Genomic DNA, 21,235 nt, shown 5'->3' with positions numbered 1-21,235 from the left:
TGGGGGCGAGTGGCGCGTAGGAGCACAATTGCCTATTTATTGTAGTGCGCGTGATCCTGATTGGACCGGGGTGCCTCTGCTTTTGGCAGTACCGCAAACATCTTGTGAGAGGAAGAATTTCAGCAGTAACCGCTTGTCTACTTTTTTTTTTTTTCTGTCCCTTTCAGGGTGACTCCGGGGGACCCTTGATGCTCGAGTCGGACAGCACCCAGTGGACGTTGGTAGGCGTTGTGTCTTGGGGTATAAAATGCGCCGAAAAAGGTCTTCCTGGAGTCTACACGAGAATCACGGAGTTTTTAGGCTGGATCTACGAGAACGCCGTGTGAGAACTCCATAGCGACTCCAGGGGCCAGACCAACAGCACGAAGGCCTACTCATTCGCAGTCATCATCATTTTCCTCATCCAAGAAGAAGCAAACTTAGGAAGCCATTTCAAATGTTCATTTCAGAGGTGCTCATAACTCACGGTATCAACTGAATATACTCTATTATGTAATATAATCTTCGAGAACACCTTTTTTAATAAAAGCCCAAATGAAGAGAAGAACCGTCTTCTCACCGTCTTCTTTTGGCAATCAATTTAACGCAATTACATTGGCTGCACCAAAATGTCCAAAGCTGCTTCAAGCCCTTGAGTCCTGACTGCAAAGTGTGCATTGTCTTATTTTAATGCCATTCCACGTTTAACGCCCTCTTGTTAGGTTACGCGCTCGCTATTGTTTCCGATGCTGGCCTGGTGTCTGTTTTCAGGCACGTGACGGCTTACAAGCAGTCGTTGAGGCTAAGCTAAACTAAAGCGCGTTTTCAAAAGCTCTAGAGTGCTCAAATATGGTCGAACTTTCACGCGGCTCTGGGTAGCGTTTTCTTTATTAGTAAGTTTAAGAAATATTGCCGAGAGATTTTATTGCGAAAGCAATACTACGCCAGGTCTCGGCCCGTCGCGTAGTCCGTGGCCGCAGTCACGAATGACTTTCAACAGCCGTGAAGAAGACGAAGAAGAAGAAAAAGAAGAACGTTCGGTCACTCGCCTCTAATGCTTTCGCTCCATATTCGGTTCAGCGTTGAACAATTCTCATTTTTAACTAAATTTTTTATTTGTTAAAAAGCATCGAGAGATTTGTGACTAAATTTTTCATTTTTTACAAAGCTAGCTATCGAAATTTCGTTAGGAACTTTTCCTCTCCTTTTATTCCTTATTTTTAAGATAATTTTCATTCACATGCATCCAGCAATTTCCATTTCACAACGCGTATATTTCATACTGGCATTTAAAACTCGCCCCAAGTTTTTCTCATATGACATGGCTCCAACTGGTTGCCGTCTATTTTGACGATACTTCCACTAGGGTGCCTCGATGCGCGCCCGCTCGCGCATCGAAGCACCCTACCTTCCACCATCTAGGCTGTGGAAGGTAGGCTGTGTAAGTACGCGCTAGGCTGTAGTTGTGCGGGCCATCGCACAAGTACTTCTTTGACGTGATTCAGCTTCGTAAATTGTTCCATTCTATATTGCAGGCAAGCTGTTGGTTGTTACTTTAAAACTGATAAATGAAAACTAAGCGGAAGACAAAAGATCTATGTCTGCCTGCCCGCATTCCGCTGCTCGTGGCATGGTGCGGAGGATTTGGTCTCGTCTGGTGACAACTTGCTGTGTTTTTCGCAACGTCGTCAAGATCCCGCGTGGTGTGATGCGATATTCGATCGCAGACGACCAACTACATGTTTCTTCTGTTCTATACGCGGTCCAAATGTGTTTTTCAGCTGTGCAAAGATCCAAACGACAAACGTCGTGCACCGGCAGGCCTCGACATTGTTCTCGACCGAAAGCACATTTTTCTGGTATACAAGTGCGTTCGCGTAATTCTGGGAAAAATACCAAGCACTTATTAGTTTGTTTTATTGCCCTTCCAAACGAGTAGTGCTGAATGCTGGCCAATCGCACTCTAAAAGGCCCGGGTGGCATGCGATCAACTGCAGGGCTTTTAGAGATTCTTACTCGGCATTGAATTCATTCCAGTTCAGTAGGCCATGTTGAAGGAGCTAGCCCCCCTCTCTCACTAAACGGCTCCCAAGGTGATGCCAGCGGCATGATCGCAGAAGTACATACAACAGCATCCTTTGACGGAATCGTTATATAGTTCGTTGAAAAGCTATCATGTCCCAAGCGAAAAGTGTTTTTACTGAAATCATTCAAGCACCCTTATGAATATTTGTGCACCTTGCATGAATAGTATTTTGTGGTACAAATCACGCTTTGTTATTTTCTATATCACGGGACTCACTCGCGTGTTATTGCTAGTTTCTTTGTAACACAGTTTTGGTGACAGTACTACACGACTAGGCGGAACGAAATAATTTTTTTTCTTTGTCTGGCCGAACATAACAAAAACTAAAAATGTCTGTACTTGGGATGGAAATCATCCAGCCAGCACGAAGCTCGCGAGTGCGCTGCTGTTTTCACTCATAACTGCCTACGCTTCGTGGGGCTCACAGTCGATTTTATGAAGATTAAGAAAAAAAGAATAGAAAATGATGCTTGTAATATGCCTGCAGTGACCCGTTTTCCAGCATGTTTACGCCTTATGAGTTTCAAGCGTTTGGTAGGACTTCAGGTCGTCCGCAAGCGGCCGTGCCAGTTCATTGAACAAAAAGAATTGCATGCATGCTTGCCGAGACTGTTATCTTTTTCAAGGTAAAAATTGCTAATAGGTGGATGTACTAAGGAGTGCCGCATATTATGCCGGATGCGAATATGGTTATCGCAAGATTCGAAGCAAACATTACACAGCAGCGGGCAGCTTCCCGCCGATCCTTGCAGCAGGGAGACCCGGCTGAAAGGAGCGCTTTTGCCCACCAAGCTGGGTGGTCACGTGCCTCCCTGACGTCACATGTTTGCAAACAAGGAGAGGTCTATTCTCTGGCCAGTGGTTCACGCGCTTGCGGCGAACGTCAAATGCGTATCGCGCGGCAGAGCGGCAGCGGCCAGCTGCGCCGCGCGTGACGCGTCATCGTTTGACGTTCGCCGCAAGCGTGACGTCACACGCGGCAGCGGCGAAAGGTCAGGCGACGGAGTCGGCGGCGGCCACCTGCGCCGTGCGTGATCCGACATACCCGGCTCGCGCGAAACGCGATGTTGACTAGTGTAGTGAAGCTTTTCGCTTCAAAAAAGAGTCATATGCGCATGACAGAAAGGCTTACAGAGATTAAGGTAGTGAATACGCAAGACCCTGTCTACACGCCCTTCTCCATGCTGTTTACTGCGCATGCGTCATTCGCAGTTCGAATTCTGTATATTGCGTATATGATGCGTGCATACGCAGAAGCTCTGACCTTTGCGAGCGTATGTTAAATGGACTGCTAGTTGCTCTTGTTAGGAACGCGAAAACGCGAGACAGTTTTGAGTGTGACAACATGCTGCGCTGTGAATGCGCATGCGTTTTTGTTTTGCGGAATATTTAGCGCTGCTGCGAGAAGTAAACACTTAAAGCAATTTTCTGACCCGTTGCAGTGGACTCGAATCGAAAAATCATGAACGTTATGCGATGCACAAACTGTTTTTCATTCGCACACTGCGCGACTGTTGCGCATTATTGCTAGCATATTTCTTCACCAAGAATTGCAAAAGGCTCAGAAAGTATATCAGTACAAAGTTTCTCTTATACCATGGTACTATGATTTAACTTAATATCCTTCCCGTTGAAATTAAGCGTGTAAATGATGAGTGTAAATGAAAATTCTCGCTAATAGTTCACTCCTTCGTGCGCAAATTTCGCACACAGGTGGCATTTAGCTATAATTTTTATTCTACACTACGCCTGGATAGCGAACTTGCTTGATTCGATAAGAACTAATCAATAAATCCCACCCTCCTATACCTGAGCCGTTTTGGGAGGCTAAACTATGAACCAAACCAATCAATAAAACATCATCGTCTGCAACAGTTATTTGCAACATTGGCGCCATCTCGCGGCTATCGGAGGGACAAAGTCCTACCACCAAGACAGCGGAGCTGGGGCACTCATTCATTTGATGGATGTGAGACGGTGCTACTATTACAGCAGGCTCTGAGTAGGCTATGCTAAAGTCGCCGGAGGCTATGGTACATTTTGGAACTTTCTGTATGCAAGTACTTCCTTTATGCTAAATGTCTTTCTGTGGGACGTACTAGAGACATGGGGTAGAGTTTCGCAAGGTACGTTGCTAGCGAGTACGTACGGCTCAATATGGCAGTACTACTGTAGTACTACAGTAGTAGTACAGTAGGCAGTAGTACAGTAGAAGAACTGTAGACATGGAATGGAAATCAGTGTGGCGGCTTTCGAAGGCTCTTAGCACTAGCAAATTTAATGTCAGTCGAATCAAATGACATGAACATTGGTACCATCGAATAGAGCGTTAAGGAAAGGTGTGTAAGTGACAAAATGGTTGATGTGGGCTAATTAGGTAATTAATTAGTGTACTTCCAGTGGCGAGAAATGTGAAATGTTTGAACGTGAACAAGCGAGAAAGGGCGTTGTCATGTACGCTGTGTGTTCCTCCAAGCACCGGGAGAACGAACGATCGGCTTTTGTGTGTTTGTGTATGCCGTGCGCCCCGCGAAGAGTTGGCGGACTAAACACATTCCCGAAAGCAGAGCAGCGACGCGTCGGTGGGGACCGGAGAATTGGCGCCGGGAGGACGGCAAGGAGGAGCTGGCCGCTGCCCGCGGCTGGGAGCGGGAGCCTGCAACGGTCGCCGGCTTCTGGGAAGCGTTCGAACCTCCGAGGTGTTGGGAGCTTGGGACGCGAAGACAGCCGTGGAACTGGAGAGGAGGACTCGGAGGGAGAGAGGGGTGGGAGCGAGCACGGCGGACGCAGCGACGAGGAGAGACGACAGAAGGGACTGGAGTGTCGTGCGGAGAGGCCGCGCTCCGAGTGATACGCACGAAATGCGCGCAATTTGTAAATAAATTCATAATAATCAGGAAATGCCAAGTGTGGTCGAGCTTCGTCGGAGAATGCCAGAGGGGCGGAGCAAGGGACCTGCCTGACTGGCGTGATTTGCGTGCACAAATGGGTGGGAATGGTTAGAAAGTGTGTAAAGAGAGGTAATCAACCAACTGCAGTGTGAGAAATTCCGAGAGCACTGCCGAATCCGCAGTGCAGAAATGCGAAAGCCTCAGCTTTGCTGCTGCACACGGTACATCGCGCGCCCCTTGTCGAACACAACCCAAAGTTCACCCGAGTTCTATAATATGTGTACAGGAAAAAAAAGGCGCAGTATCAGTCACTTGCGGAAATTCGCTGACGCATCCCGCGTACAACACAGCAACACTCCAGAGCAGATTCGGCAGTGATCCGGGAAAATTTTCTAGACTCGCGAACAGTGCCGTCTCGGCATGCCGTTGCTTATTGACGCCGCGTGATGGCGCCACTGTTGCCTCTCCCAGCAATTTTTGCAATGCGCTAAGGCAATTATTTTGCATTGTAACGACGTTTCTGGGGCTTATTTAGTAATATGTGGTGATACCTTTAATACGAAAGTTGCGGAACTACATTTACGTTACAAAGCGTTATATTTCAAATTTCTAGTGTTTTCATGGCTCGACTAGCACGGAAGTCCGCATTCTTTACATATCATTGGTAGGTTTATATGGGACGAGTGCTCGCAGATTGTAGAACACCCGGTGCACTATGAACAACAGCGTCCGATTTAAAAAGCAAACCCAACTGCCAGAGAGACACTATAGTGGCGCGGTTTCTTCGAGTTTGCAGGCGCACTGCGCATCGGTGTTAGCATTTCTGTTTAGCCTCACATGTCACCATAGTGCATTTCTTTTCTCTTTTCCTGTGCGTATAAAGTTAGTTAATATAATCATTATTTTTGCCACAGTACCAATACGACAGGTTTGTTCTTCTGCACGATAAAATAAAGATAATATCAATAATCAATCAATCGATCAATCAATCAATCAATCTATCAACCTTTATTCAATGTGTGCAGGAACAACTAAATGGTCTTCCAGCTGCAGCACAAATAAAAAAAAATGCACACACAAGTTTTATACACAGAGATAGAACACAAACGAAGAAACCATTAACACATGAAATGAAATTGAGACGAAGAGAGTCACGGAGAGGAAGAAATCAGAGAGTAGCATGTCTTATATACACAGTCAGAGAACAGTAGAGCACATCACGAAAAAAAAAAGATAGATAAAGAAAAAAAATACAAATAACTGCAATTGACTATAGTAATATAGAAATATACATAAAATAAACATCCATTCCAGACGCAACAAGTGCGTGGTACCTAAAACACAGGCTAGAAATACAGGAAAACCAATAAATAAATAGAATTATTATTATTATTATTATTATTATTATTATTATTATTATTATTATTATTATTATTATTATTATTATTATTATTATTATTATTATTATTATTATTATTCCCTTCATGCCGCACTTGTATACATCTGAATACCAGAATGTATTTGAGATGTTTTCTTTTTTGGGACGAGTCCAACAAGCCTCACATTGGCTTTGACGAGCCCGCTCTATATAATGTTGTAACCAAAAAATTGTGCAATAAACATCATCATCATTGTTGGTATTATTACTCTTGTTATGTTAACCAGGGATACACATTTTACGAGGATACACATTTAGGTATGCTTTGTGTTACATAACCCAGCGAGTGCTTAGCTGGAACACTTTTGGGATGTTGCATCTTTTTGCAGACAAGCTGGTGGAGACCAAGAAAAGGACTTATTTTTTGACCTAACAATCGATGATTTTAAGGCGACAGCGTTAGAGAGAACATGACCGATAAAAGTTGAGCGTAAATTGATTATTGCATTTTACTCTACACATGTGAAGTTATAACTCATCCAAATTTCAGCTCATTCTGTGTAGTCAGTATCTTTATAATGAATTATTATTTTTATTATTTGGAAAGGAGCTTGCTGGTTTGGCAATCACTGCCCGCTGACGTCACAACGGCAAATCATAACCATGTCGTGTGCTATTCGCGGTGTCGGCTACTCTTTTGCATGACGCCGTGGACGGGGGTTGCTGAGAGTTTGTTTTGTTTTGTTTTGTTTTCTACAGCAAAAAGGTCTTATTTGCACACTCTCCTTTTTCCTTCACTACGTAATATGCGACCTTACTGATCCTCAGAAAATTGAACTTGTTTTGGGCTTCCGTCTAGAGATTGTCGAGGAGGCCGAAATCGATGGGCTCATACTGTATTATTTACGCATGCAGTCAGAGGCATATTATTCGTACGTTATGAGAGTTAGCTTTTTAAAGCAACAAGCACTCCCGCATAAAAAAATGTACATGTTCAACGTTTCCTTCCGCCATGTGCGTCGCAAAAAGGGGGAGGGGTTAGCGTTGTGTTGCTAACTGGAAAACACAAACATACGTTGACGCAAGAGCATACCTTGCGACATTAGAGGAGCAGACAAAACGTTTGAACGAAGCTGTACTTCCTGAGATGCTGTTATACGCGCGTGTTTGTCAAACATAATTGTTTTCGGCTGGTAAAACCTTTTTGCAAAACTATGTTCAGTCTGGCCTCGGCCATCGCACGAAAGAATGCGCCGCCGCCGCTTACGTCCCATCGTAGCAACAACCAACGCGATTCGAATGCACTGCCCGCAACGAACAAGAGCCCCCTTGCCGCCGCCATCTCCGTCTCGCCTCCCCCGCAGCCTCGCGTGCTACTGCGACCGATTCCCGAACCTAACCTTGCGTTTTTCTGGTGATTGTCCAGCAAATGACTCGTGAGTGCTTCAACATAAACATACACCATTTAGTATTTAATGCGCGAGCCCTGAACTCCCGCAGGAATGCTCCTGTTCGGGGATTACGACTGCGCCCCCAGCGTGTTTATTTAGATTGCTTTTGTATATAACGGCATGCGTACCGCTCCTTGGCCCGATATAAAATGCAAGCTGAGCTAGCAGTACAAAAAATATCCTCTTATTTTCACGCCAGTTGCACCTTTGTTTGTTTACATACTACAACAGCGCTGCAAGAATCGCCGAGGATGCTACGTTTCCTGCCTGCGCTGGGTACCAGCTCGCCGACAGCTAGTGGCTGCCCTCAGTATTGCCCGCCTGACAGGGTCACATTGACGCTTCTCGCTCAATGCGCACGCGCTTTGTGGTGTAAGCAGTCGTCGACTTGGGTTCACTATTGCCATAGCTACACTCTATGGCCACATGCAACTGCTAAAGGTTGTGAATGCGCGCTCTCCGAAATTGCAGACCAGAACACTACGTACTCGCGATAGGCCTACTCGTCGCGGAACTGGTCGGCAGTTCGGCGCCGGCTAACATTTCTGGCCAAGGTCATTGCTGATGAGAAGTGGGAACATACAAAAGTGTAGCTGTTTGTTTTCCTTCTTCTAACACCGTTAAGCTGCAGACAAGCGCAGCTGTTCACGCCGTTAACTGGTCGGGCGTCAACTTCCCGCTCGGCCTCTAATCTCACCAAAACAGATCGGGCGACCGCCCGCTGATCAGTTCCGTCGACGTCGCGGGGCCGGAGACCTCGCACTACTACAATATGCGGCCGTTGGTCGTGCTGGCGTCGTCGCCGGTGTAATGCGACAGGTCAGAATGAGATCCGTACGGCGATAAGCTAAGGAACCTAACCTCGACGCCCATTGACGTGACCGCGCCTTACCTATGCCGAAGAAAACATACCTTATTCTATATCGTTTTTGTAGCCAGAGGTACCCTTGTGGCAAACTCCTCGAATAAAAAAAAAAAAAAAACCGCAACGGCAGCCATTTCGCCTCTTCGCCGTGATCGCACTTTCGTCGTGGTCGCACTTTGGCCGTCACTGACTGAGCCGTTGAGAAGAAGAAGAAGAAGAACGGCAACAAAAAGCATCAACAAAAACAGTAGTAGTGCGAGGTGGTAGCTGCAGCAGCTGACATGGTCGAACACTAACTGGGCATAGGGCTTCCTGACATTACATTTGGCAGGAGCTGCCAACTCGGGGCTCTCCTTTCATATGGGAGGGGGATATCACAATCAGCCTGCCAAAACCCTTGCATTCATGTTATCCCTAGGCCACGCAGACACGTTCATACGGATAGGAAAAAGCTTAATATGTTGGCTGGTACCTTACGTTATCGCGCCATTGCGAAGGTGGGAGTGAAAACAAAGATAAATAGTTGACGTAGTGGGGAGCGATAGAGACTTTCGCCTTATCACACTTTAGTGGTCAAAAGTGTTCCGTATGGCATAAATAAAGCTGAAACCATAGAGTAAACTACTCTGTGCAAAAGCCATGTCTTTACTTCCAAGCCGAACCTATGCGATAGCCATGCAGATAACTCTCGCGTTACTCCAGGTTTAACCACAAGCTAAACCGCAGCTAATTCGATTGTGCAGTAATGTATTCATGAAGCACTTCTGCATGGGGTTGACCACTGCGCCAATCGTCCATGAAAGAAAAATAGACGTGTAAAAAATAGAAAAAGACGAAGAAAAAATGTACTCATTACATAAATGAAGCTCATTTAAGCAGAAGCGTGTTGTAAATTGAAGCATTATCAATGTCCGGCACAATCTTCTACAGTGCGCTCAAATGGTACAAAATACCTCAGCTATCCTTAAAATGAGTGAACATCTATATAATATAATATAATATAATATAATATAATATAATATAATATAATATAATATAATATAATATAATATAATATAATATAATATAATATAATATAATATAATATAATATAATATAATATAATGTAATGTAATATAATATAATATAATATAATATAATATAATATAATATAATATAATATAATATAATATTGTCACGAAGACAGGGATCTATGGGTATCGGCAACAGGGGCAGATACACACAGTCAAGAGAGAGGTTCCCGAGAAACGGTAGCACGAAGACACAAGCTCAAGAGTCCACAGGGGTTAACTAGCCGAAGCGCGCGAGAGTCTCCAACTTCTTTGTCGTTCAAGCGCTACCTCGAACCGTCAGGTGGCATTATTCCCCCCCCCCCCCCCCTCGAAAAAAAAAAAAAACCGCAAGCTCACAGAAAAAAAAACTGCTCCGGATGGCAAATATGACTTTCAGCGGGTAAAATACGGCTTCATGCGAAGCACATGCACCAGGTCAGACGAGCACTGACGACTAGAACTCGGTACAGTTCCGTCTGGAATAACCTCGTACGTAACTTCTGAGAGGCGACGCAACACTCTGTAGGGTCCGAAGTAACGATTGAGAAGTTTTTCTGACAGGCCTGGGCGCCGGACAGGTGTCCACACCCAGACTTTGTCACCAGGCTGGAACACGACATAGCGATGGCGGTCGTTATATCGGCGTGCATCTGTTGCTTGCTGTTTTGTAATGTGATTACGGGCGAGTTGACGAGCTTCCTCAGCGTAGTTGGTGAATTCTTCTGCGTCAGCGGTAAGCAGCTGGTCGTCAGCCGCATATGGCAGCATAGCGTCGAGCATGGTCTGTACATCGCGTCCGTATACTAGGCGAAACGGAGTGAATCGAGTTGTTTCTTGGACGGCCGTGTTATATGCAAATGTGACATAAGGCAATATCTCGTCCCATGTTTTATGCCGGACATCGACATACATGGTGAGCATGTCCGCTATTGTTTTGTTTAGTCGCTCAGTAAGGCCATTAGACTGAGGATGGTAAGCAGTAGTCTTTCGGTGATGTGTCTGGCTTAGTTGGAAAACTTCTTCAAGAAGACGCGCTGTAAATTCCTTGCCACGATCAGTATTGACGTATGAAGGGGCGCCATGGCGGAGGACAATCTGCGTCATGAAAAATTGTGCCACTTCGGAGGATGTTGCACGTGGCACCACCATAGTTTCCGCGTAACGTGTCAGATAATCTGTAGCCACGATAATCCACTTATTGCCAGCTGACGATAGAGGAAAAGGGCCAAGAAAGTCCATACCAATTTGGTCGAATGGTACTAGCGGCGGGGGAATAGGCTGCAGGAAACCCGCTGGCTTCAATGGCGGTGTCTTGCGGCGCTGGCACTCGCGGCAACCTCTAACATATCGATGAACGGTGGCGGTAAGTTTGGGCCAGTAGTAGGCCTGGCGCACTCTGGTAAGAGTGCGTGCAAAGCCCAAGTGTCCAGCGGTGGGTTCATCATGGCAAGCATGAAGGATTTCATCGCGGAGATCTGCAGGGATGACTAGAAGATAGGCTCGGTCACTGTTGCCGGCGCTTTTCTTGTAGAGGATTCCGTCACGCGTACAGAAGGATGACAAGTTCTTAGCAAACAGTCGAGATACTGTAGAATCGAAACCCTCCAGATGATCGATCACAGTTTTGAGGTCTGGGTCAGCCCGTTGCCGGGCCTTTAAATCAGAGGAACTGATAATGCCAAGAAAATGGGCGTCTTCATCCGTACTGTCATGGGCCAACTCCACGGGTGATCGAGACAGTGTGTCAGCATCTTCATGTTTACGTCCGGATTTATAAACGATAGAGTAATCAAACTCCTGCATCCGAAGGCTCCACCGTGCAAGACGTCCTGATGGATCTCGAAGACTAGCTAGCCAACACAAAGCATGATGGTCTGTCACAACTTTAAATTTACGGCCGTAGAGGTAAGGTCGGAATTTCATTGTGGCCCAAACGACGGCGAGACACTCCTTTTCAGAAGTTGAATAGTTTGATTCTGCCCGAGAAAGGGTGCGGCTGGCATAAGTGATCACTTTTTCCTCGCCTTGCTGGTGCTGGACCAGAACAGCACCCAGACCGACATTGCTGGCGTCGGTGTGAATTTCGGTGGCAGCGTCCTCATCGAAGTGTGCAAGAACGGGAGGGTTGTGCAGCCGTTGGCGCAGCTCGGTGAATGCCTCCTGCAGCTCGGAAGACCAGACATACGGGACGTCATCACGTGTCAGGCGCGTCAAAGGTTCTGCAATCTTGGCAAAATCGGCAATGAAACGGCGATAGTACGCGCACAGGCCCAAGAAACGTCGGACTGCTTTCTTCGTGGTAGGGATGGGAAAATTGGCTACAGCGGCTGTTTTATCAGGGTCAGGCCGGACACCGTCAGCGCTAACCACATGACCGAGAAATTTTAGCTGCTGATATCCAAAGGGACATTTTTCCGGTTTGAGTGTCAAATCGGCCGAGCGAAGAGCGTCCAATACCGTTCGCAGCCGCTTAAGATATTGGTCAAACGTTTCTGAAAACACGATGACGTCGTCCAAATAAACCAAACAGGTTTGCCATTTAAGACCAGCAAGTACGGTGTCCATCATTCTCTGGAACGTCGCTGGCGCTGAACACAGACCGAAAGGCAATACTTTAAATTCATATAAGCCATCGGGTGTCACAAAGGCAGTCTTTTCCCGATCGCGCTCATCCACTTCTATCTGCCAATAACCACTTTTTAAATCAATGGAGGAAAAGAACTTGGCATTGTGAAGTCGATCGAGTGAATCGTCGATACGGGGCAACGGATATACATCTTTTTTTGTGATGTCATTCAGTTTCCTGTAATCAACGCAAAAACGCAGCGTGCCATCCTTTTTCTTAACCAACACGACGGGCGACGACCACGGACTTTTAGACGGCTGAATAACATCATCAATAAGCATTTCCTGGACTTGTGTCCGAATTGCCTCACGTTCTTTGGCCGAAATACGGTACGGCTGCTGTCGAATAGGTCGGGCATCGTCAGACGTTATGATGCGATGCTTGGCGATAGAAGTTTGCCGGACTTTCGATGATGAGGCAAAGCACGGGGCGTACTCCATCCGTACGCGCACGTACGGCGCACGTACGTTGGCCATCGGTGGGGCTGGCAGCCGCTTTCTCCGTTGAGAACGAGACCGTTCGCTGTCGGAGATCGATGATGGCGCCATATTCCCGCAGGAAATCCACACCGAGAATCAAATCACGAGAACATTCCCGGAGAACGACGCAGCTGACAACGAACGTTGACGTACGAATCTGGATTCTAGCCGTGCACTGTCCAATAGGAGTAATTGCATGCCCCCCAGCCGTGCGTATTTGCGTGCTACACCATGGTGTCATAACCTTCCTGAGGGTCGCTGCCAGTTTCCCACTCAATATCGAAAAGTCTGCTCCGGTATCCACTAAAGCGCTGACATTATGACCATCGATGCACACAGGGATGTCCAGCGATAGCCGGTCTCGTGAACCAAATGCTGTCGTTTCTGCTCCAAAATCCATATCTGTTCTCATTGGGGGACTTCTTCGTGCTGACATTTAGCGGCCCCGCCCCCGGAGGTCGCTCTACTCAGTTTTCCCGGTGGGGGCTTGGCGAGCGACCAGGCGGTGCTCGCGGGAAGTTACCAGTTGTTGAAGCGGTTTGCCGACGTGGGGATGGAGACCTGGATTGTCGGCGCGCCATCCGGAGGCTCTCTTGTGCGAGGTTGTCTCCAATGTCACGAGGTAGTTGTCCGAACGTGCGTCTAGGTGCGTTGGTGTAAAAACCCTCCGGTCCGAGTTCCCGATAAGGGCACCACCGGAAAATGTGACCAGGTTCCCCACAGTGGTAGCAAAGGCGGCGGCTCCGAGGGGCCTGCCAGACGTCCGTTCGTCGAAAGTTTGATCGCGGTGGCCGCACGTACCGCGTAGGCTGCTGTACAGGAATGTATTGCATTGGCTGCTGGACGGGCATGCACTGGGTTGGTGGTAACGTAGACAACGGAGCTTGGACGGGAACTGGGCGTCGGAGAATGTCAGCGTAAGTCGGACGAGAAAGATCAGGAACAGGGGTACTTTGAGCTTCAGCAACATGCAGAGATGGCTGCGTGACTTGCTGAATCTCTTCGCGGATCATATGTGCGAGAGAATCACCCCTGGGTTGGAACGTGCCACAAACCTTCTGCAGTTCCTCGCGTACAATTGCACGAATAAGATCTCGGAGCTGTTCAGTATTTCTTACAGCAGCTGTAAGAGGCTCGGCAGCAGTCGTAGCGAGGATTGGGCTGTCGTAGACCGCCGAGCGGCGCTGGTGTAGGATCTTTTCCATGGTGACCGCCTCTGTTAAAAATGAGGTAACTGTAGTTGGTGGGCTACGTACAAGACCAGCAAAAAGCTGTTCTTTAACCCCATGCATGAGGTGGCGCAGCTTTCTCTCTTCAGACATGTTGGGATCCGCACGTCGAAATAGTTTCGTCATGTCCTCAACATACATCATGACGGACTCGTTTGGCCTCTGTTTTCGAGATTGTAGAGCACGTTCTGCTCGTTCGCGCTTATCCAGGCTGATATACGCCTCTACGATAAGACGGCGGAACTGAGGCCATGATGTTATTGTGCCTTCTCGGTTCTCATACCATGTCAAAGCATGGTCTTCCAGGCAGAAAATGGCGTTCCGTAGCTTTAAGTTGTCGTCCCACTGATTAAAGGATGCGACTCGTTCGAACTGAGTTAGCCAGTCCTCAACGTCTTCATGCACAGTGCCATGGAACGATTTCGGCACTCGGGGGTTTTGAACGTAAACAGGAGTACCTTGCATGACTGTCGTAGTGCTTTGCGTGGCTGGCCGGAGGCTCGTTGTTGAAGTGGACTCCAAGGGCCCGTGTTCGGGAGGAAGGTCCAGGTTCCTCCGGCTGACGCGATGAACTGTCGTGTCCACAGGCAAAAGCTCGGTGTCGTTGGTTCGCGGAGGGGTGTGCGACATTGAGAGGACAATTACCCAGCGGCTCCACCAAAACTGTCACGAAGACGGAGATTTATGGGTATCGGCAACAGGGGCAGATACACACAGTCAAGAGAGAGGTTCCCGAGAAACGGTAGCACGAAGACACAAGCTCAAGAGTCCACAGGGGTTAACTAGCCGAAGCGCGCGAGAGTCTCCAACTTCTTTGTCGTTCAAGCGCTACCTCGAACCGTCAGGTGGCAATATAATATAATATAATATAATATAATATAATATAATATAATATAATATAATATAATATAATATAATATAATATAATATAATATAATATAATATAATATAATATAATATAATATAATATAATATATCTAAGCAGCGGTCAGGGCGAGACGGATGGCTTCAGGTTGCCCTTTTTCATCCTGTTTGAGAAGTAGTCCTTCCCAGAACTCATCTGTTCTGTCAGGTTCTCCAAATCTAGAACACTTCCATATTATGTGGATCATATCCGCTACGCCATCGCAACGTTTGCACCTGGGGCTGAATATTTCTGGGTGCCCCTTGTTGTAAAGCTGGGGGTTCGGGAATACTCCAGTTTGTAGCTCACGCCACATAACCTCACCGCTTTTCTTGAGTTGCGCACACGCTTTTGAAAATATTGATCTGCATAATTTGTAAATATTTAGGATATCTTGGTATGTATTAAAGTCATCATCGAACTGTAGGGGTTCCTCATCGCGGAAGGGGTACGGGGTTGCGTGTAAGACGTCACTGGTATCCAAGAAGGTAGCCACTCCTCGGGCCAGTACCTGCGCTTTCTCGTTGCCCCTCAACCCCTGGTGTGCCGGTGTCCAAATGAGCGCGACCTGCTCTGCTGGCGGTGGACCACTGGCCAACACTCTTGCTGCTATGGCCGAAATTTGGCCTGCTTCAAAGTTTGTGATCGCTGATTTTGAGTGTAACTATAATTTGACCTGTTGGTGGGTTAGAGCTAGCGCAATGGCCGCCTCATCTGCCTCCGTTGCGGTCGAGTGTCGGGTGCTGCAGAAAGAGCCCCCGTTTTCTCTAGTGAAACGCGTCCCATACAGTCCGCGCATTGTGCGGCATCTGTATATAAGACTCTGCCCTCAAAACGGGCTTGCAGCGCTACTGCTCTATAATTCCTTCGGCTCTCATGGTAGATGGGGTGCATGTTTTTGGGGAGCGGAGGTATTTTTAATTTGTCCCTTAAATGTCTAGGAACCTTGTCTGTACGTCCGGAGCATGCTTGCGGCTCATAGCCCAGCTTCTCCAAAATGCTCCGACCAGTACGACTGCGCAACACTCTCTGGTATTGTGAACTCCGCTGACATACTCACAGACAACAAACAACGCTCAGGCGTACGCATTTCTCCAGAGCAGATTCGGCAGTGATCTCGGAAAATGTTCGAGGAGCGCGAACGGTATCGTATCGGCGTGCCGTTGCTTATTGACGTCGCTAGATGGCGCCACTGCTGCCGTTCCTAGCAATTTTTGCAATGCGAGTCCGTCAATTACTTTGCACTGTAACGACGTTTCTGCGACTAATTTAGTAATATGTTGTGATACCTTTTATGCGAAGAATGCGGAAGTGCATTTACATTACAAAGCGTTCCATTTCAAATTTCTAGTGTTTTCATGGCTCGACTAGCGCGGAAGTCCGCATTCTTGGCGTCTCACTGGTAGGTTGTTGATGTGGGGCGAGTGTTCGCCGATTGTAAAACACCCGGGACACAATAAACAGCAGCATCTGATTTAAAGAGCAAGCACAACTGTCTGAGGGACACTAGTGGGGCGGTTTCTTTGATTAGCCAGATCGCAGGCGCACCACGCATGGGTGTTAGCATTTCTGCCCAACTTCGCATGTCGCCTTGGTACATTTCTTCTGTCTCTCTTCCCTGTGCAAATAAAGTTAGTTAATATAATCATTACTTTTGATGCAGTACCAAAACGACAAGGTTGTTCTTGCGCACTCTAAGTTAAGATTGATTGTTAGTATTAATATTATTATTTAACGAGCCCTCCGTTTCGCGAAATTGTACGCATGTTTTGAACAATGAACTGATTATTGTAATTATTTTCCTTCATACTGCCCCTGTACATATCTCAATACCAGACTGCATCTGAGATGTTTTCTTTTTGGGGCCGAATCCATCAACCTCACGTTGGTTTTGACGAGTCCGTTCTTTATAACGTTGCAACCGAAATTTGTTCACTAAACATAATACTCGCCATCATCATCATTGTTATTTTTACTGTTATGTTAGCCAGGGATATACATTTTATGAGGATATCTGCATGTTTTGTGTTATGTAACCCAGCGAGTGCTTAGCTGAGGTGCACCTTTGGCATGTTGTATCTTTTTGCCTTCAGTCTGATAGAGACCATGAAAAGGACGTATGCCTTTGGACAGAACAATCGATAATAATAAGGCGACTGTGTTAAAGAGGTCACGACAGCCAAAATTTGAGCGTAAATTGATTGTTGCACTTCACTTCATACATGTGATACTTCATACAACTCTGAAATTTCATCTCGTTCGGTGCAGTCGATATCTTTAAAGTGAATTATTTTTTACTATTTAGAAATGAGCTTGCTGGTCTCGCAACCACTGGCCGCTGACGTCACAATGGGAAATCATAACCACGTCGTGTGCTATTCGCGATGTCGGCTGCTCTTTTGCGTGACGCCGTGGAGAGAGCGTTGAGAGTTTTTTTCTTCAGAAGAAAGGTTTTATTTGTTTTATTTGCACATTCGCTTTTTTCTTTTAGTATAATATGCGACCTTTGTTATCCTCAGAGAACTGAACTTGTTTTGGGCTTCAGATTGTCGAGGGGACCGGAAGCCGAAATCGATTGGCTCATACCGTATTAAGCATACGATCAGAAGCATCGGCGTATGTTATGAGAGATCGCTTGTGTTGGTAACAAGCGCTCCCGCATATAAAAAGCGACATGTCCGATATTTCCTTCCGTCGTGTGCGCCGCGCAAGCGGGGAGAGGTTAGCGTTGTATTGCTGATTGCCGAGCTATTGCCTGTCATTCTTTCGGCTCAGAAACTAAGAGGAAAACCCAAACAAGCATCCGTTGACGCGAAAACACACCTTGCGACATTAGAGGAGCAGACTAAGCGTCCGCTGTTTGACGCTCTTATATTGCGCGTGTACTAGTCAAACCTAATTATTTTAGGCTGATAAAGCCTTTTTGCAAAATTTTGTTCACTCTGGTCACGGCCATCGCACGAAAGAATGCGCGCCGCCGTTTCAGTCCCATCATCGTAGCACGCAACGCGATTCGAATGCACTTCACTGCCCGCAGCGAACAGCAGTGAGTCAGAGATATACATACGTGTCGCCAAGTAAGTCCCTCAAGGGAACCATCGAAGTAGTGGCCACCTGTATTCCCAAGCGTGGAATTGTTCACACAAGTTCAACCTGGACCTGGCCAGCGACCCTAGCACGCAGACCACGCAGTGGGTATCCACGATCGACCTGGTATACCAGAGACAAACCTTAGCCTCAAAGTACTGCGTCGGAGCCATCGAGACGGCTGTCCGCTTCTTCACCGACCATCTGGCCGTCTTTGTGACAATTCAGAAACAGGGTGAGGAACAACAAGAGGAAGAACCGGAAATAAAATAAATGCGTCACACTTTGCCGCATAATAAACTTTTAATGTAGCCGCAATTAGACGCACCGGGGGGATAACAACCAAACCTAGGCAAATTGGACGTGGCTAAACGAAAAAGGTGTAATCAAAGTTTAACCGTATACTCTCGCTATGTATATCCTACCCTATAGCTGAGCTAAGCCACTGCCTTTTTTTCTGGTGCTTGCCCAGCAAATGACTCGTGAGTGCTTCAACATAAACATACACCATTTAGCATATAATGTGCGAGCCCTAATCTCCCACAGGAATGCTCCGATTCGCGGATTACAACTGCGCCTCCACCGTGTTTGTTTGCATTGCTTTTGTATATGACTGGATGTGTGCTGCTCGTAAAATGCAGGCTGAGCTAGTAACACAAAAACATTCTTTTTATCTTCACACCAGTTGCACATTTATTTGTTTACAAACTAAAACAACACTGCAAGAAGTGCCGAGGATGCTATGTCCCCTGCCGGCGCTGGGTACAAGCGGCGCCGACAGCTGCATGCCGGCTGCCTTCCCAGGGTCGCATCGACGCTTCCCGCTTAATGTGCACGCGCTTTGTGATGTAAACAGTCGTCTACTTGGGGCCACTATAAACCCCTTGCAAAAATCGTTAAGTAGGCTTTCCCACGCTGCTTCTTTCCCCAAACATGGCGTCACTGGCTGCCAGAAAAACGGCGATATAGACCTGAAATCGCATATTGCTTCTACACAGATGCATTTAGTGGTAATAGGGCAGTTATGCGAATATGTTCTGATGCATAAATCATATGAATTATGGCCATAATACAATGTTTCAATACATTGCAGTTCTGCCATTAGTGGGGAAGGCAGCATAGAGGTGAAGCCGACTTAACATTTATGAAAGGGGTCTATTGCCAGAGTTACATTCTATGACCACATACAACCGCTAAAGCTTGTGAATGCGTGCTCGCCGAAATTGCAGACCCGAACAACGCGTACTCGCGCTATAGGCCTACTCGTCGCCTAACTGGAAGGCAGTTCGGAGCCGAATGCTATTTCTGGCTAAGGTCATTGCTGATGAGAAGGGGGAACATATAAATTGTAGTTGCCTTTTTCTAACACGCTTAAGCTACAGACAAGCGCAGCTGTTCACGCCGTTAACTGGTCGGGCGTAACGTTTTCGCTCGGCCTCCAATCCCACCAAAACCGATCGGGCGACCGTCCGCAGATCAGTTCCGTCGGCGTCGCGGGGCCGGAATTCTCCCACTACTACAATACGCGAGCATTGGTCATGCTGGCGTCGTCACCGGTGTAATGCGACAGGTCAGAATGAAATCAGTGCGGCGATAAGCTAAGGAATCTAACCGCGCAGCACATTGACTGTGACCAGTCATGGGCAGTATCGAAGATACACGTATTTTCGATACTATCTTTAAATACATTTTGTGGATCGGTATTAGGTATCGTGTGCTGAAAATGAAAGTATCGGAGTATCGGTATCGAAAACACACATTTTTAAAGTATCGTGTATTTTTAAGATACTCGATACTAAAGAAAACTTCTAATATTGAAACCGCTGTGAGACTTTGGGTTGACGGCACTCGCTCAGACGGTAAAACAGGCCCTGAGACAGCTCGACTTCTAGTACCGCCTGAGTACCCTCCAAATGCCCCGGCCCCTCAGCGTAAACCACAATCCTAGATTCCTTTTCTTTAAAAATGACGCAGGCAATAGAAAGTAGGTGCTTATGATGTGCTTTACTTTTTCGCACCGAGTGGGTACCACGAAGCTGCTAAGCCTTTAACAAACACACAGAGAGATATGAACAAAGCGGAAACGGAAGGGGAACACGCAGTAGGGATCTCCCACCCTTTGCGATCCGCCCCTCGTCTCTGCGGCGTTTGATTCTCGTCAAGCAGTTCCCTCAGTGTGCTGTCGATCGCAGTAACGTATACGCACAACTAAAAACCCATGGGCTCCTCGAGCCGGCTGTGCTTGGCGGCAAGAACACAAGCTTGTAAGGCCTCAGTCCATAATGATGCATTCGGGTAACCACGTTCTTGTAGTTACGTTCGTTTGATGGAAAACGAATCCATCTTTTGTAGCTGCACCGGGAACAGGCTTCCACTAGACGTTTTTTTCTGCAAAAACCATTACGTCAAACATTTTATGAAATTCACGACATGAAAGCTATGAATGCATTTTTCCAGCAGAGTTCGAATAACAAATTACGCTTTTTCAAACTATTTTTTCGCGAAAAACATTTGAGTAAACCTTGAATAAAACTTGTAAAAATATCTCTACTTTAAAAAAGAAACAAAAAATTTAATTTTTGAAATATGCGAATTGATTGACACCATATTAGCCACTTTCTGTTAAAAAAAGCAACAGCAGAAGCTTATTTGGCCTGCTTTATCATTGCCCTACGTGCCTACGTGTCGTAGGGGTAATGAGAATGAAAATTTGGAGGGCGCTTAAGCTTCGCCTTCAAGAGTGGAACGCGATAACGTTATTGCACCTCGTCCGCACCGCCAACTCATCCGCTCGGTATGCTTTTGAGTGATCTAAAGAAAGGAAAGACGCTTGATTCTACAACCCGTGAGGGTGCACGGCGAAACGTCAGGGGCGAGTGGCGCGCCACGTGTCGGGGCAGCGCCGCACATTGCGAGGAGAGGTTCTTCTGTGTTTGCAGCAAGATGGCTCTGCATGTGCGCAGAGCGCAGAAGAAATGTAGCGGAAACGTACTTCGCTACTCTTGTAACTGCGACTTCTGTAAGTAACATGCCCATAATTACCGATATACACCGCAGTATAACGTTCTACGGCACGTTTCTAAGGCAATACAGCATTCACTAGAAGCGCTTTTGTACCGCTTTCAAGCATCGAACTCGTGGCTGCTTGAAAGCGGTACAAAAGCGTTTCTAGTGAATGCTGTATCGAACTCGAATGCATCGAACTCGT

The 21,235-nt window shown here is 46.8% G+C and overlaps 1 protein-coding gene across 3 annotated transcripts in view; it reads left to right on the top strand.

Annotated features, from left to right (window-relative positions):
* The window catches only part of LOC146186562 (uncharacterized), a 51,877-nt gene extending 51,325 nt beyond the window's left edge, over positions 1-552 (top strand). For all 3 annotated transcript variants that reach the window (XM_084607268.1, XM_084607267.1, XM_084607269.1), the window contains one exon: positions 168-552. In XM_084607268.1, coding sequence (XP_084463394.1) covers positions 168-326 — 159 coding nt within the window. In that variant the 3' untranslated portion in view covers positions 327-552. The remainder of the gene's footprint in view (positions 1-167) is intronic.
* The last annotated feature ends 20,683 nt before the right edge of the window (positions 553-21,235 follow it).

The sequence above is a fragment of the Amblyomma maculatum genome, chromosome 6 (assembly GCF_055883805.1).
Source record: "Amblyomma maculatum isolate TAMU_Amacu chromosome 6, ASM5588380v1, whole genome shotgun sequence".
In the NCBI taxonomy this organism is placed as follows: domain Eukaryota; kingdom Metazoa; phylum Arthropoda; class Arachnida; order Ixodida; family Ixodidae; genus Amblyomma; species Amblyomma maculatum.
The sequence above is the reverse complement of the archived record's forward strand: the minus strand, read 5'-3'. Positions and strand labels throughout refer to the sequence as shown.